Below are 15,465 nucleotides of genomic sequence, written 5' to 3' on the forward strand. Positions count from 1 at the left end.
TTGGATTTTCTACATATGCAATCATTTTGTATGTGAATTATGATTATCTTTTTTTTCAATTATTATTCCTTTTATTTATTTTTTTCTTCCCTTATTGTACTGTCTAACATCCCCAGTATGATGATGAATGAAAGTGGTAATAGTGGCCATCTTTTTCTTGTTAACTAATCTCAGGTGGAAAGCTCTCAGTATTTCAGTATTAACTATGATGTTTGTTTTTGTGGATAATATTTATCAAATTATAGAATTCTCTTTTATTCCTGGTTTTCTGAGAGTTTCAAATAATGAATGGGGGTTGAATTTTATCAAATGCCTCTTCTGCATCCATGGAAATGTTTAGGTAAGTTTTTCCCTCTAATTACAATAATGTGTCAAATTACATAGAGTGATTTTTTTTTTAAACGGATTTTTATTTTATTTTTTTAAGAGAGAGATTGTGCTGGTGGGGGAAATGGAGGGGCAGAGGGAAAGAGAGCATCTTTTTTTTTTTTAAAGATTTTATTTATTTATTCGACAGAGATAGAGACAGCCAGTGAGAGAGGGAACACAAGCAGGGGGAGTGGGAGAGGAAGAAGCAGGCTCATAGCGAAGGAGCCCGATGTGGGGCTCGATCTCATAACGCCGGGATCACACCCTGAGCCAAAGGCAGATGCCCAACCACTGTGCCACCCAGGCACCCCGGAAAGAGAGAATCTTAAGCAGGCTCCATGCCAAGAGCGGAGCCCCATGTGGGGCTTCATCTCATAACCCCAAGATCATGACCTGAGCCAAAATCAAGAGTTGGATGCTTAACTGACTGAACCATCAGGGAGCCCCTACATTGATTGATTTTTAAATGTGAATTTAAGCTTGCATTTTGAGAAGAAACTCAACTTGATTATTATGTATTATCTGTTTTGTATATCATTCAATTTGGTTTGCTCTTACTTGGTTTGAATTGTTTGCATCTATGCTCATAAGAGGGATTCACCTGTGGTTTTATTTTTTGTAATATTCTTTTTTTAAAAAAGATTTTATTTATTTGAGAGAGAGAGTGTGTGTGCACACGAGTGGAGGGGGTGGGGGAAAGGGCAAAGGGAGAGGGAGAAGCAGACACCCTGCCAGACAGGGAGCTCAATGCGGGGCTCAATCCCAGGACCCTGAGATCATGACCCGAGCCAGAAATAGATGCTTAACCGACTGAGCCACTCAGGCACCCATATTTTTTATAATATTCTTTTCATGTTTGGTATCATATATTTGTGTTTGGATCATAAGACAAGGTGGGTAGTGTTATAAGTAATTTTATGTGTCAACTTGGCTAGGCCACAGTACCCAAATATTTGGCCAAACACTAGTCTGGATGTTGCTGTGAAATTATTTTTTAGCTAAGATTATTGTTTAAATCAGTAGACTTTGAATAAAGCAGATCATTCTCTATCATGTGAGTGGGCCTAGTCCAATGAGTTGCAGGCCTTGAGAGAAAATGACTGAGGTCTTTTGAGGAAGAGGGAATTCTGTTTCCAGATTGTCTTCAGACTCAAGCTGGGACATCAACTCTTTCCTGAGTCTCTTTCTAGCCTTCTGGTCCACACTATAGATTTTAGATTTGGCACCTTCCACAATTGTGTGAGCCAATTCCTTAGAACAAAATCTTTCTCTCTTTTTCTCTGTATATCTTTATTTCATCTATATATGTATCCATATCCATATCTATATATCTATATCTACCTCCTATTGATTTTGTTCTGTGGAGAATTCTGATTGTTTCTTTTTCTTTTCTTTGGAAGAGTTTCTATAAAATTAACATGATTTCTTCTTTAAATATTTGGATAAATTTATCTGCTTGCTCCATCAATTACTGAGCTAAATATATTAAATCCTCTATGATTGTGAATTGGTCTATTTCACCTTTAAGTCTATCCATTTTGCTTCATGTATTTGAATCTATGTTATAGTTACATCAAAATTTAGAACTGTTGTATCTCCTTGGTTGATTGACCTCTTTATCACTATAAAATTATCTCCTCCATCCCAAGTAACTCCTCTTGTCTTTCTTTTGGTTAGAATTTGTATAGTGTATTTGTTTCCATTTGTTTATTTATGTGTTCCTATACTTAAGCTGCATCTCTTATAAGCAGAATACAATTGGATTTTGGTTTTTGTCCAGTGTGACACTCTTATTTTTCCAATTGGAGTATTTGCTTTATATATATATATTTATTTATTTACTCCTCACTTTATTTACTCCATTTACGTTTAGTTTAATTACTGAAATGTTTGTGTTTAAGTCTACCAACTTAAAGAAATTTTGAATACAGTTTCCTTATAAGATATGTGTTTGGCAAATATTTCCTCCTAGTCTGTCTGTGGTCTGTCTTTTCATTCTCTTTCTTTTGCAGAGAAGTTTTTATTTTAGTAAATAATCCCAATTTATCATTTTTTCTTTCGTGACTCATGCTTTTGGTGTTGTCTCTAAAAATTCATCATTGAACCCAAGGTTACCTGAATTTTCTCCAATGTTATCTTCTAGAAGTTTTAGTTTTGCATTTTGCATTTGTGTATATAGTCCATTTCAGGTTAATTTTGTGAAAAGTGTAATAATATGTGTTTAGATTCTTTTTTTTCTTTTTGTCAGTGATCTATTTGAATATTCTGTCACAATACCATGCTGTGTTGATGACTGTACCTTCATAGTAAATCTTGAAGTAAGGTAGTGTCAATCTCTGACTTTGTTCTTCAGTATTGTGTTGGCTGCTCTTTTGCATTCCATGTAAACTTTAGAATCAGTTTCTTGATAACCACAAAATAACTTGCTAGGATTTTGATTGGGATTAAATTGAATGTATAGATCAAATAGGGAAGAATCAACATCTTAATAATTCTGAGTTTTCCCGTCTATGATCATGGAATATCTCTTCAGCTGCTTACATCTTGTTTGATTTCCTTCAACAGAGTTTTGCAGTTTTCCTCATCTAGATCCTGTAAAATTTCATTAGATTTATGCCTAAACATTTCTTATTTTGGTGTTAACGTAAATAGTGTTGCATTTTTAATTTAGCTTTCTAATTGTTCATTGCCAGTATATAGGAAAACAGTTGAATTACGTATATAAACTTTGTATCCTTCAACCTTGCTATAATTGCCTGTTAGTTTCAGTTTTTGGGTTTATTCCCAGGAATTTTTTATATAGATACTCATATTATCTGCAAAACAAAGACAGGGCATTTGTTTCTCTCCAATCTGTGTGCATTTTATTTCTTTTTCTTGTTTTATTATACTTCAAGTATAATGTTGAATAGGAGTGGTGGGAGGGGGTATCCTTGTTTTGCTCCCAATCTTAGGACAGAAGCATGTAGTTTCTCACCATTAAGTATAATGTTAGGTGTAGTTTTCCTGTAGATGTTCTTTATAAAGTTGAGGAAATTCTTTTTTATTCCTAGTTTTCTGAAAGTTTTTAAAATCATTAATGGGTGTTGGATTTTGTCAAATGCTCTTTCTACATCTATTGATATGATCGTATGATTGTTCTTTAGCTTGTGTATGTGACAGATTACCTTAATTGATTTTCTGAAGTTGAATCAGCCTTCATACCTGTAATAAGTAACCACTTGTTTATTCTTTTTGTATGTTGCTGCATTTGATTTGCTAATATTTTGTTGAAGATTTTTGCATCAATGTTTATGGAAAATATTGATTTATAGTTTTTCTTTCTTGTAATGCCTTTAGTTTTTACATTAGGGTAATGCTGCCTTCACAGAATGATTAAGAAGTGTTCCCTCTGAAGGCACCTGGGTGGCTCAGTTGGTTGACTCTTGATTTGGTCTCAGGTCATGATCTCAGGGTTATGAGATTGAGCCCTGCATTGGGCTCCGAGCTCAGTTCAGAATCTGCTTGAGATTCTCTCTCCCCATCTCCCTCTGCCCCTCCCCCCACTGATGCATGCTCTCTCTCTCTCTTGCTCTCTCTGAAATAAATAAATAATAAATAAATAAATAAAATCATTTTGTTTTAAAAAAAAGTGTTCCCTCTGCATCTATTTTCTGGAAGAGATTATAAGGAATTGGTACAATGTCTTGTTTAAATGTTTGGTGTAATTCACCAATGAAACCATTGGTACCTAGTCCTCTCTTTTTTGGAAGGGTATTAATTGTTGATTCCGTTACTTTAATATATAAATAGGCCTATTTAGATTATCTATGTTTCCTTTTGGTAATTTGTGTCCTTCGAGGAATTGGTCCATTTTATTTATTTTATCCAGTTTGTGGGTATAGAATTTTCATAATATTCTTTTATTATCCATTTAATATCTACAGGATCAATAGTGATGACCTGTCTTTCATTTCCAATATTAATAATTTGTATCTTCTCTCTTTTTTTCTTGTTTAGACTGGCTTGGGGTTATTCAATTTCATTGATCCTTTCAAAGAACCAGCTTTTGGGCGCCTGGGTGGCACAGCGGTTAAGCGCCTGCCTTCGGCTCAGGGCGTGATCCCTGCGTTCTGGGATCGAGCCCCACATCAGGCTCCTCCGCTAGGAGCCTGCTTCTTCCTCTTCCACTCCCCCTGCTTGTGTTCCCTCTCTCGCTGGCTGTCTCTATCTCTGTCAAATAAATAAATAAAGTCTTTAAAAAAAAAAAAAGAACCAGCTTTTGGTTTCATTAATTTACTATATTGTTTTCTATTTCCAATTTTATTAATTTCTACTTAAATTTTGATTATTTTTTCTCTTCTGCTTGCTTTAGGCTCTTATTGTTCTTCTTTTCCTAGTTTTTGAGGGTGGTAGTTAAGATTGTAGATTTTATATCTTTCTAGTTTTCTAAATATATGCGTGCATTAAATTCCATAAATTTCTTCTAAGCACTGTTTTCATTGTGTACCACAATTTTTGATAAGTTGCATTTTCACTTTTATTTAAAAATATTTTAAAATTGGGTGCCTGGGTGGCTCAGTCAGTTAAGCATCTGTCTTTGGCTCAGGTCATGATCCCAGGGTCCTGGGGTCGAGTCCCATGTTGGGCTCCCTACTCAGCAGGGAAGTCTGCTTTTCTCTCTCCCTCTGCTGCTTTCTCTCTGTCAAATAGATAAATAAAATCTTTAAAAAACATTTTAAAATTTCTCTTGAGACTTCGTCTTTGACCCAGGTTTTATTTATTAGTGTGTTGTTTTATCTCCAAATATTTTGAGATTTTGCAGCTATTTTCTGTTATTGATTCTTAGTTTAATTCCATGTGATCTGAGAGGATACTTTATGTTTTCTACTCTTTTAAATTTGTTAAGATGTGTTTTATGACCTAAAATGTGATCTCTCTTGGTGAATATTTCATGTGAGCCTAAGAACTATGTGCATCCTGCAGCTGGTGTTGGATGAAATATTCTATAAATGTTAATTTAGATCAGGTTGACTAATGGTACTTTTTCTCCGCCTTTACATGAAACAGGACATCTAGAATGGGGCTGGAGCTGGCCAGTTGTTTGTCCCCCCAGGTCAGATAAGAAGAAAGAGCTTCTCTTTCAGGACACCCCTGTTATGAAAAACCTCTGGACATCTTTCAGAATGGTTACTTTTCCCCTGACCACAATTCAAAATGATTATTTTCTCCTTCCCCTGCCAGAAACATGACGGGATTTTTCTTTAATCTTTGTCATGAGAACTTGTCGGGGTTCCTTGAGGTAAAATCATTGAAAGTGTGGCCCTCCCCCCCTAAAATGCTCCCCCGTGAATTTTCACTCTTTAGTACACACTCAGCCTCTAGCAATTCATCAAAATTACCACTTAAGTGTTCTAACCAGTTATTGACTCCAGAGCCTTTTGCTTCAAGTAAGCTTGTCACACCTGTGATTCTGCCTATATCTCCAGGTTTTGGGGGTGTTGGTTTGCCCTGTCACCTCGGTTCTCTGACAAATCTTAGAAAAGATTTTCTATTTGTTCAGCATTTTTTCTTACTGTGAGGAGAGTGGTGAGGCCTTCCAAGTTCTTTATATGTTGGAGCTGAAAGTAAAAGTCACTATTATATTTTTTGATTTAGAATTTCCATTTGATTCCCCTCACCCGTATTTCAGTTCATGGATGAAATTGTCCATCTTATCTATTTTCTTGAACATATTAATTATAATTATTTTAAAGTCTATGCCTGATACATCCAATAGCTTAATCTGATACAGGTCTATTTCTTTTGTCTATTTTTTCTTCTCTTGGTTTCTTTTTCTCCTTTAAAAATAATTCCCATTTGTCATGTCTCTTGGGGTGCTTTTGTTCAAATGTTGAACATTATGAGAGAAAAATTCTAGAAAATTGAGATATTTTCTTAATTTGTAGAGGATTTTCTTTCACTTTGCAAAGACAGTATAGGAGTAAATTAGCTTAAGCGAATCAAGAATTGAACTATTTCAAGGTTGGATTTCAATCTCTGTCAGACCTCTTCTATTTCCAGTTCACCTTACTTCTAGGGTGTAATCCTTCAGGGGTTCTAACTGACATTCTGGGGTATTTATCAGTTCCTCCAACCTTGGAAGTCCCCAAACGCTAATTTTTAAATTTCCCCTGTACTTTGAAGCTGCTGAGAACTCTGTTTATCTTCCCAGCCTCTTAATTGCCAATTTTACCTGGCTTTTTTGTTTCCAGCTCTACACCTATTAAGAACTGGTGAATCCATCAAGGAGAAAATTAACTCAGACGGCCCATTTCATTTCTTTTCTCCAGGATTTAATTTCCTTTTCTCCAGGATATTAGCCCATCAAATCCTGGCTGTCTAGTTGGCTCTGAGTTCTAGATTTGATTTAGCTCTGTGTAACTGCTGAAAGCTCTATTCAGGTTTCTGCCTCTTTACAGCTTCTTTTCAGCCTCTTCACCTATGTTGATAATGAACTGGTCAATGCCTCAAGGGGAAAACAGGTGTAAAATGTCAGTTTTGCTTCATTAAGTTTCCCTTCTCTCCAGGATTTTGATACCTCAATCCTGGCTGCTTTGGAAGCTCTCCAAGGTCTTTCAATAATTTAATCTGTTTAAATGCCATAACTATTTTTCAGCTTTTCTTGTCCTAAGTGGGAGGATTAGTCTTCTGTTAGTAGGCCGTTATAGCCGTGAGCAGAGTGTCTTTCACAGCTTCGAGCACAATATTTTTATTATCATCCCATGCAAAATGTTTTCTAATTTTAATTGTAATTTCTTCTTTGACACATGGGTTATTTAGAAATGTATTTCCTAATCCCCAAAAATATGTGAACTTTTAGTTGCATTTTTATTATTAATTTCTAGTTAACTGCACCATGGTTGGAGAACATACTCTGTACGATTTTAATCTTTTTGAAATGTTAAAACTTGATGTATGGCCCAGATATGGTCAATTTTTATACATGTTCCATATGTGTTTAAAAATAATGTATCTTTTGTAGTTGTTGAGTATACCTTTATGCCGACCAAAATTTGAACTAATTAGGTCAAGTTTGCCAATCATATTCAAGTGTTTTATATCACTGCTATTTTTATTTGATTTTTTCTGTCAGCTATGAAAAGAGATATGTTAAAAATTTCCCACTCTATTATTTTTTTGTAGTTCTGTCCATTTCTGTTTTATATATTTTCAAGCTATGTTGTTAGATGCATGCAAATTTAGAACTGTTACATCTTTCTGGTGAATTATACATTTTTTTCTCATGAGTATCCCTTTTTATCTGTAGTAATGCTTTTTGATGTAAAGTCCATTTTATTTGATGTTAGTATATTTTTACCTACTTTTAGTTAGTGTTTTCACAGTATATATTTTCCATTTTTACACTTTCAAACTTTCTGTATGTTAAAGCTTTTTTCTAACGATTTTATTTATTTACTTGTATGTGAGAGAGAGTGAACACAAGCAGGGGGATCAGCAGGCAGATGGAGAAGCAGGCTCCCTGCTGAGCAAGGAGCCCAATGTGGGACTCAATCCCAGGACCCTGGGATCATGACCTGAGCCGAAGGCAGATGCTTAACCGACTGAGCCACCCAGGTATCCCTCTGTATGTTAAAGTTTTTAGATGTATCTTTTGCGAACAGCGTGTAGCCGGGTTTTGTTATTTTTATCCAATATTGCAATATTTGTGTTTGAATGGAAGCATTTAGTCTGTTTTCATTTAATGTAATTTCTGATACATTTAAGGTTTAATTTCTTATCTTATTCAGTGATTTTTATTTGACCTGCCTACTCTATGTCCCAATTTCTTTCTTATATTCTTTTGGAATTATTGAATTTTTAAAATTATTCCTTTTTCCTCTATTAACTTGATAGTAGCACTAATTTACTATTGTTTAGTAATTACCCTATTATTACAGAATACATTGTTGATTTTCTAAAGTTTAGTATGAATTGGCCCTTTTACCCTTTTCCCAGACAACTCACAGGATTTAAAATGCTAACTCCACTTACCGTCAACTCAATTTATATGCCATTGTTGTCATGCATTCCAACTTTCTATATTTTTTCAATCTAATTCTCTTTATATTTCAAAATTTTAAGATTTCTTATTCATATTCTTATGTAATTGTTTTATATAGTCAAGACTCACACATTTACACTTTCCTTTGTGCTTCTTTTCTTCCTGCTTTGTAGGAAGATAAGTTTTCATTATGCCTGAAGAGCAACTTTTAGTATTTTTTCTAGCATGAATTTGCTACTGATATTTTTTTTTGGTCTGAGAATGCCTTTATTTCACTGATACAGGTAAAGGATATTGTCTATAGGAATATAAATCTAAATTGGCATTAATTTCCTTTCAGTACTTTAATAATATTCCTCCATTGTCTGGCTTTATTTTTCCTGTTGAGAAGTTAGCTATCAGTTTAATTGTTGCTCCTTTGAAGGTAATCTAAGGTTTTTGTTTTATGGCTACTTTATTTATTTATTTTTATTATGTTCAGTTAGCTAGCATATAGTACATCACAAATTTTGCTGTAGTGTTCAACGATTCATTAGTTGTGTGTAACACCCAGTGCTTATCACAACATGTGCCTTCCTTAATGCCCACCACCCAGTTACCCCATCCCCCCACTCCCCTCCCCTCCACAACCCTCAGTTTGTTTCCTGGAGTCCAGAGTCTCTCTGGTTTGTCTCCTTCTCTGATTTCTTCCCATTCAGTTTTCCCTCCCTTCGCCTGTGGTCCTCTGCTCCATTCCTTATGTTCCACATATGAGTGAAACCATATGATAGTTGTCTTTCTCTGCGTGACTTATTTCACTTAGCATAATCCCCTCCAGTTCCATCCATGCCGATGCAAATAGTGGGTAATCATCCTTTCTGATGGCTAAGTAATATTCCATTTTATATATGGACCACATCTTTATCCATTCATCTGTTGAAGGGCAACTCGACTCCTTCCATAGTTCAGCTATTGTGGACATCGCTGCTATGAACACTGGGGTTCATATGCCCCTTCTTTTTACTACATCTGTATCTTTGGCGTAAATACGTAGTAGTGCAATTGCTGGGTACTTTAAGATATTTTCCTTGTCTTTGATTTTCAGTAGTTTCACTATAGGTGTGATTTTCTACAATTCATCTTGCTCCAGATTTGAAGGACTTCTTATATGTGGCTTCATGTTTTGCGAAGTTCAGAAAATTCTCAACCATTATTTCCTCAGATATTACTTCTGTCTCATTCATTCTCTCCTGTCTTCTTAAGTTTCTTTTTTCCTCTCTTCCTAAATTTCAAGTACACATATGTTAAACCTACTCTCTGTATTCTCTCTTATCTATTCTTAATTTTTTTATTCTTTATGACTCTGGGATTTATTCTAGATCATTTCTTTCAACCTACTTTCCTGTTCAATATTTTTCTCTTCGTCTATATGTACTCTTCTGTTAAATCCATCTATTTGTTTTTCCCGTTGGGCATGGAGCCCAATGTGGTGCTTGAAGTCATGACCCTGAGATTAAGACCTGAGCTGAGATTAAGAGCTGGACGCTTAACTGACTGAGCCACCCAGGTGCCCCCCCATCTGTTCAGTTCATAATTAAGATTATTTTAATTTTTCATTTCTAGAATTTCTGTTTTATACTTTTTTATAGTTTCTAATTATCTGCAGAAATCCTCTATATTGTCTTTTATCTCCTTAAACATATTTATTTAAAATACATGTCTGATAACTCTAATATCTGAGGCCCCAATGAGTCTTTCTTTATTATCAATCATTTCTGATGATTTCTGTTAATTTTGTCTTGTCTTCTTGTGTATTTGGTTGTTTTCTTTTGTGTGTCAGATATTGTATTTTATAAAACTTCAGAAATAATCTGAGGATGACATCGTTTGCCTCCAAAGAAAATTTATGTTTGTGCTGCTAGGCATCTAGGAGCATTAGCACTCTGGGATTACCTTATTCTACTTTCCAGTGATTGAGATTATTAAAAATTAAACTATCCTTGTGACAGCTTGTCTACCTCTTGTTATTCTGACTCTGAGGTGCAACTTTTTTAGGATCACAATCTGAAAGACATTGGGGTTCATCAGGTACACCTCTTGGCAACATTTTGATTACAATATCTGTCTTCCTAGCCTCCAGAGGCTATCCAAAATTCTGCATAGCCTCTCAACAGTCCCCTTGATAACTGTATATGCTCCATTGGGAAAAGTGGCCCTAGCATTAAGCTAAACTTCCTTCCCCCAGTCCTATTCTGAATCAGTTAGTCTTAACTATCTTGTTAGCCGTCTAGTGCCGTCAGGGAAGTTAAAAAGTATGTTTGGTCCTGTTTACCCAGATCAGCAGAAGGACTGGTTTCATTCAATCATCTCCCATTTTTGTAATTCATCATTGAGGCTTTTTGGTAATTTTTTGTTAAAGCATACCATATATACAATGAAGTGTACAAATCCTAAGTGTTCATCTCAAAAATTTTTCATAAAATGAACAAGAAACAAAACATCAACAGCCTAGTGGAAGGTTCCTCCATCCCCCTATCTAGTCTATAACTCATCCCAAGGGTAACCGCTATTCAGATTTCTAACACCATAAATTAATTTTGTGAGTGTTCTTTAAGCTTTATGTAAATACAGTCACATAGTATATATTCTTTTGTATCTTTTTTTTGTTAACGTAGTCTGTGGGATTAATTCATATTGTTGCATGCATGCTATTCATTGCCATTTATGAATATAAACTCTATTTGTGAATATACTGTATTTTATTATCCATTCTACTGTTGATGGATATTTGGAATGTTCCCAGTTTGGGGCTGTTATGAAGAGTGCTACTATAAACATCCTTATATGTATCTTTTGGTGAACATATGCATGCATTTCTGTTGTGTGTAAGGTCATCAGTTGTGCATATTTTTGGACTGAAGACAAAATTAAGATTTGGAGCCTGGAGTGTAGCAAACTAAGCAAGGTAAATGCCGCCTTGTGTGGGCCTGTCTGGAAAGCCAGGTGATCTTGCCCAAGAGACAGATTTGTTCATCTCCACGTCCCATTGACCTTAACAGTTGGCACTGCAGCTAGAATGTGTTTTGTCTTAAATCTTATCCTCAGGGGCGCCTGGGTGTCTCAGTCATTCAGTGTCTGTGCTTTGGCTCAGGGCATTATCCCGGGTCTTAGGATCGAGCCCCGCATCAGACTCCCTGCTCTGCTGGGAGCCTGCTTCTTCCTCTCCCACTCCCCCTGCTTGTGTTCCTTCTCTCACTGGCTGTCTCTCTCTCCGTCAAATAAATAAGTAAAAATCTTTTAAAAAATCTTATCCTCAGAAATAACCAATGGTGACATTTTTAGCAAAAGGCACTCCAGAAAACTCCCTAAACACATAAAACCATGTACAATTTTTTTAATCTAGTATTTCCAAGACACAGGAGCAGAGACAATAAATAAATATTTAAAATTTCCCTTTCATGCCTTATTTCATGAAATCTGCTTTCTCCTGGATCCAAGAGAGATGACGGATATTAGTGGCTGAGCAGAGAGGGAGTGAAGACGGGCTATTGCCCCCTGTATTCTAGAAGAAGACAAAAAGTATAAAGAGAAATAGTTGCTCCATGAGAAGATAAATTCCTTCCCTGGAAATTAGAGAAAGACAAATTTTAACAAAATGGAAACAAATTTTCTTTTGGCTTTTAAGAGTGGCAAATAAAAAATGGGTGACAAGTCTGGTGTGCTTGGTGAAGGGAGAGAAGTGGGCAAGGTCTTGAATCACTGCTGGTGGAAGGGGAACTTAGGGACCATGGCTCATTGGTGATGTGTATCTCAGGTGACCAAGAATTGTGAAGAGGTGGTCTTTTGGGTCTTGCCATCAGCTTCCTGTTGAACTTAGAGAGATGTGATTGTAGCTGAGTGAAGAAGGAAGAAACTTCTCTGGTTGGGTACAGGTTGGTGTGAGAGTGAGCATTACCTGGGGAGACTTGGGGTCAGGGTAGGGTTGGGGCAGAGACCTGAAGGGGTAGAGTCAGATTTCCCTACATCTCCAGGCTACCCACCAGCTCATTTTAGTTCTCTAAATGATGAATGGGGTCAGGGGAAGAGTTGATGCTGGGATACAGGAGTGAAAGGTGAGAATCATTTGACAGAGTCCTGAATCAGTGAAAGGTAAGAATTGTGGTTTACCACCCAGACCTAAATCTTCACCAACCACTATCTTTCGGTTTCCTTGTTTGTCTCTAGGGGGCGGCACAACTCTAGGGAAAGGAAGAAAAAACATATTGTACGCTATTTAAAAGAAACTGAAGCGGTTCATGAAGGAAATGTGGGGCCTGAACTGGCCACAGGGTGGTGATAGAAGCAAACTTGCAACCAGAGCCCATTCTTACACTCCGATTCTGTCTTCAAAAAAGAAGGAAAAAAGCAATACTTATTCCCAATCCTTTTTGGCTCTGGGGGAAGCAGCGACAAAATCAATGGGGCAGAAATGAGGGGTAAGTGGGCATTTGAGGGGAGAAAGTGAGGTCGAGAGAGTGGTTGGAGGGCAAGGAAATGGAAAAAGTAAGCATTCGGTGGTGGTGAGGGGTGGTGATAAAAGTATTTGGAGCACAGGGTGAAGGGTGTGCCTGAGACCTAAATGCGACACATTTGGAAACTAGATTTGTCACTCTGGATAGAGGGCATTTATGTGCCAGCACATCTACCAAGCCCCATCTCTCTTGCTTCCCTGCAGACACAAATTTAGGCAAGGAAGGAAGGAAATTGCTCCACACAGTGTGATATCCTGGAGATAAGGGGTGGGGATAGAGGTGTCGGAGTCAGAATACAGGGTCCAGAGGCAGCTCAGACTCTTCCTCAACCAGCCTTTGGTTTCCTCCCTTCTTACTTTGGTGCTAGAAAAGTCAAATGTTGCACCTCTGAGAAACAGGGGGATGAGTGTAAAGGACATAAAAGCCAGAGAAGGAACATTTGAAAATCAAGACCCCCATGAAGAAAGAAAGATACTGATACCCTTGTGTTCTGAGTGTTGACGTGTCCATCTGAGGAAATTCAGATAAAATATCTAGTATTTGCGGGGCGCCTCGGTGGCACCACGGTTAAGCGTCTGCCTTCAGCTCAGGGCGTGATCCCGGAGTTGTGGGATCGAACCCCGCATCGGGCTCCTCCGCTGTGAGCCTGCTTCTTCCTCTCCCACTCCCCCCGCGTGTGTTCCCTCTCTCGCTGGCTGTCTTTATCTCTGTCAAATAAATACATAAAATCTTTAAAAAAAATATCTAGTATTTGCATTGCCCCTAGTCCCAGGTTGAATGGCAGTTAGTGCAATTTGCGTACCAAAAAGAATGTCCAGCAATCACAACAACTAGAAGGCTTTTAGAAGATAGTGCAATTTGTGTCCAGGAAAAGATTGTCCAGCAATCATCACAACTAGATAGCTTTTAGAAGAGGGTGAACCTTCTGTGACTTTTGTAAGTGTAGGATGTACTGAAATAGGTGATTTAGTAGAAACAGTTCTGGAGGTCAGGGGTAAAATTTACTGCAGTGTTTACCCAGTAATCAGAAGAGATTGTGATCACATTAAGCTTCAGACAAGGTGAGGACAGTTAAGGCTTCTGAACTTTAGTCAAAGACCTAAAAAAACCAAAAAACCGAAAATAAACCCCCAAAAAACACAAAGATCTAGGAAAAGCAAAGTCCATACTATGAGGCTGAATGAACCATGGGCAGTAGGAACACAGGAACTCCCAAAGAGAACGCTGTCCTAATAATAAAAGAAAAATCACCCTTTCCCCAATTAAAATTACCATATTTTTGCGAGGCTTAATGTATTACAACTTTCAGGTGTGTACTTGACCTCTCTAAGTGTCCTTTCATTCAGGGGAAAATGTGGTTTGCTCAGCCCAAGGATGCTGGTTTTTCATTTAGCCATGATATCAATAGTCATTTGGCCAGCCTCTCCATTGTTAGAAACACGATCCCCACTCCCGGCCCTGCTATTAAGGAGATGGCTCTCTGTGCTCTGGATAACTTGAACGCAAGGGTTGAAAATCAGGGCCAGATTAAGATGTACATCAATGAAGTGTGTCGGGAGACTGTGTCACATTGCTGTAACTCGTTTCTGCAGCGGGCCGGATTAGATTTGTTAATAGGCATGACAGTTATTAATAACATGCTTGCCAAGTCCGTTTCAGACTTGAAGTTCCCTTTGCTATCCGAGGGAAGTGGATGTGCTGAGGTTCAGGTTTTGAAACTGTTGATGGGTTTGTCTGAAAAGCCGGTCTTGGCTGGGGAATTGCTGGGTGCCCCAATGCTGCTCTCACTCATGTCCCTCTCGATCAGGAACGGAAACGCACAGGTTCTGCCCGACACCCTGGCCTCTTAAATGGCCATCTCGAACGGAACAGAGCCGAATCCACCCAAACCCCTCTGGCGAACACACGCTCGTGTTCTCGTTCAAAGAATCTGCCGTGGGTGCTGCGGAAGATCCAGCCTTAGCCAGTCACCCCACCACGGGGTGGAAGTTACACTTGCTACATCGAGGACCACACTCTTCTGGGCCAGGCAGGGGTCCCCCCAGAGCTCTGAGTAACTTCTGGATTTTGCAGTCTGCGGGCAGCGTGCATTGTCAATCACTCCCTTGCGGCCTTCCTCCTGTGCTAAAGGGATCCTTTCAGCCGCCAGCTGTGGCTACAGAACTTCCTATGAGAGCATCGGGAGGGAGGCCTTGCCTGTGGTGGTCTCCCTGTCCGAGCTGGACCATTTTGTGGAGACCAGGCACGTGTCGGGGCTCGTGCTGAAAACGCATCCGTTGCCGCTTAGGTTGAATTCTTTCCCATCTACTCCTTCTGCTATGCGAGCTGGTGGCTGGTGAACCCATGCCTCCAAAGAGGACTCTCCCCTTCTCTGTGCTGTGCTGACTTAACCTCCATTTGTATGTATCATCAATAAAGTCGTGTGCTTTGATTGGCAAGAACGAGACATGGAACTCGTCCTTGCGTTGACAGTCCACATGCAGAGGAAGACAAAGACAGGCGACCAGGGCTAGGTGACTGGGGCCTTAGCTCCCTGACTGGGGCGCGCTCACCAGTGCTTGCAGGAGGCAGGGGTAGAGGTGG

At 38.2% G+C, this 15,465-nt stretch overlaps 1 protein-coding gene across 1 annotated transcript; it reads left to right on the forward strand.

Moving 5' to 3' along the window:
• The first annotated feature begins 12,439 nt into the window (after positions 1-12,439).
• Positions 12,440-15,358, forward strand: LOC113244327 (protein ARMCX6-like). The gene is made up of 2 exons (XM_026483616.4): positions 12,440-12,483; positions 14,192-15,358. The coding sequence occupies exons 1-2, from the start codon at positions 12,440-12,442 to the stop codon at positions 14,730-14,732; spliced, it is 585 nt and encodes a 194-aa protein (XP_026339401.2). The 3' UTR covers positions 14,733-15,358.
• The last annotated feature ends 107 nt before the right edge of the window (positions 15,359-15,465 follow it).

The sequence above is a fragment of the Ursus arctos genome, chromosome X, assembly GCF_023065955.2.
Source record: "Ursus arctos isolate Adak ecotype North America chromosome X, UrsArc2.0, whole genome shotgun sequence".
Taxonomy (NCBI): Eukaryota; Metazoa; Chordata; class Mammalia; order Carnivora; family Ursidae; genus Ursus; species Ursus arctos.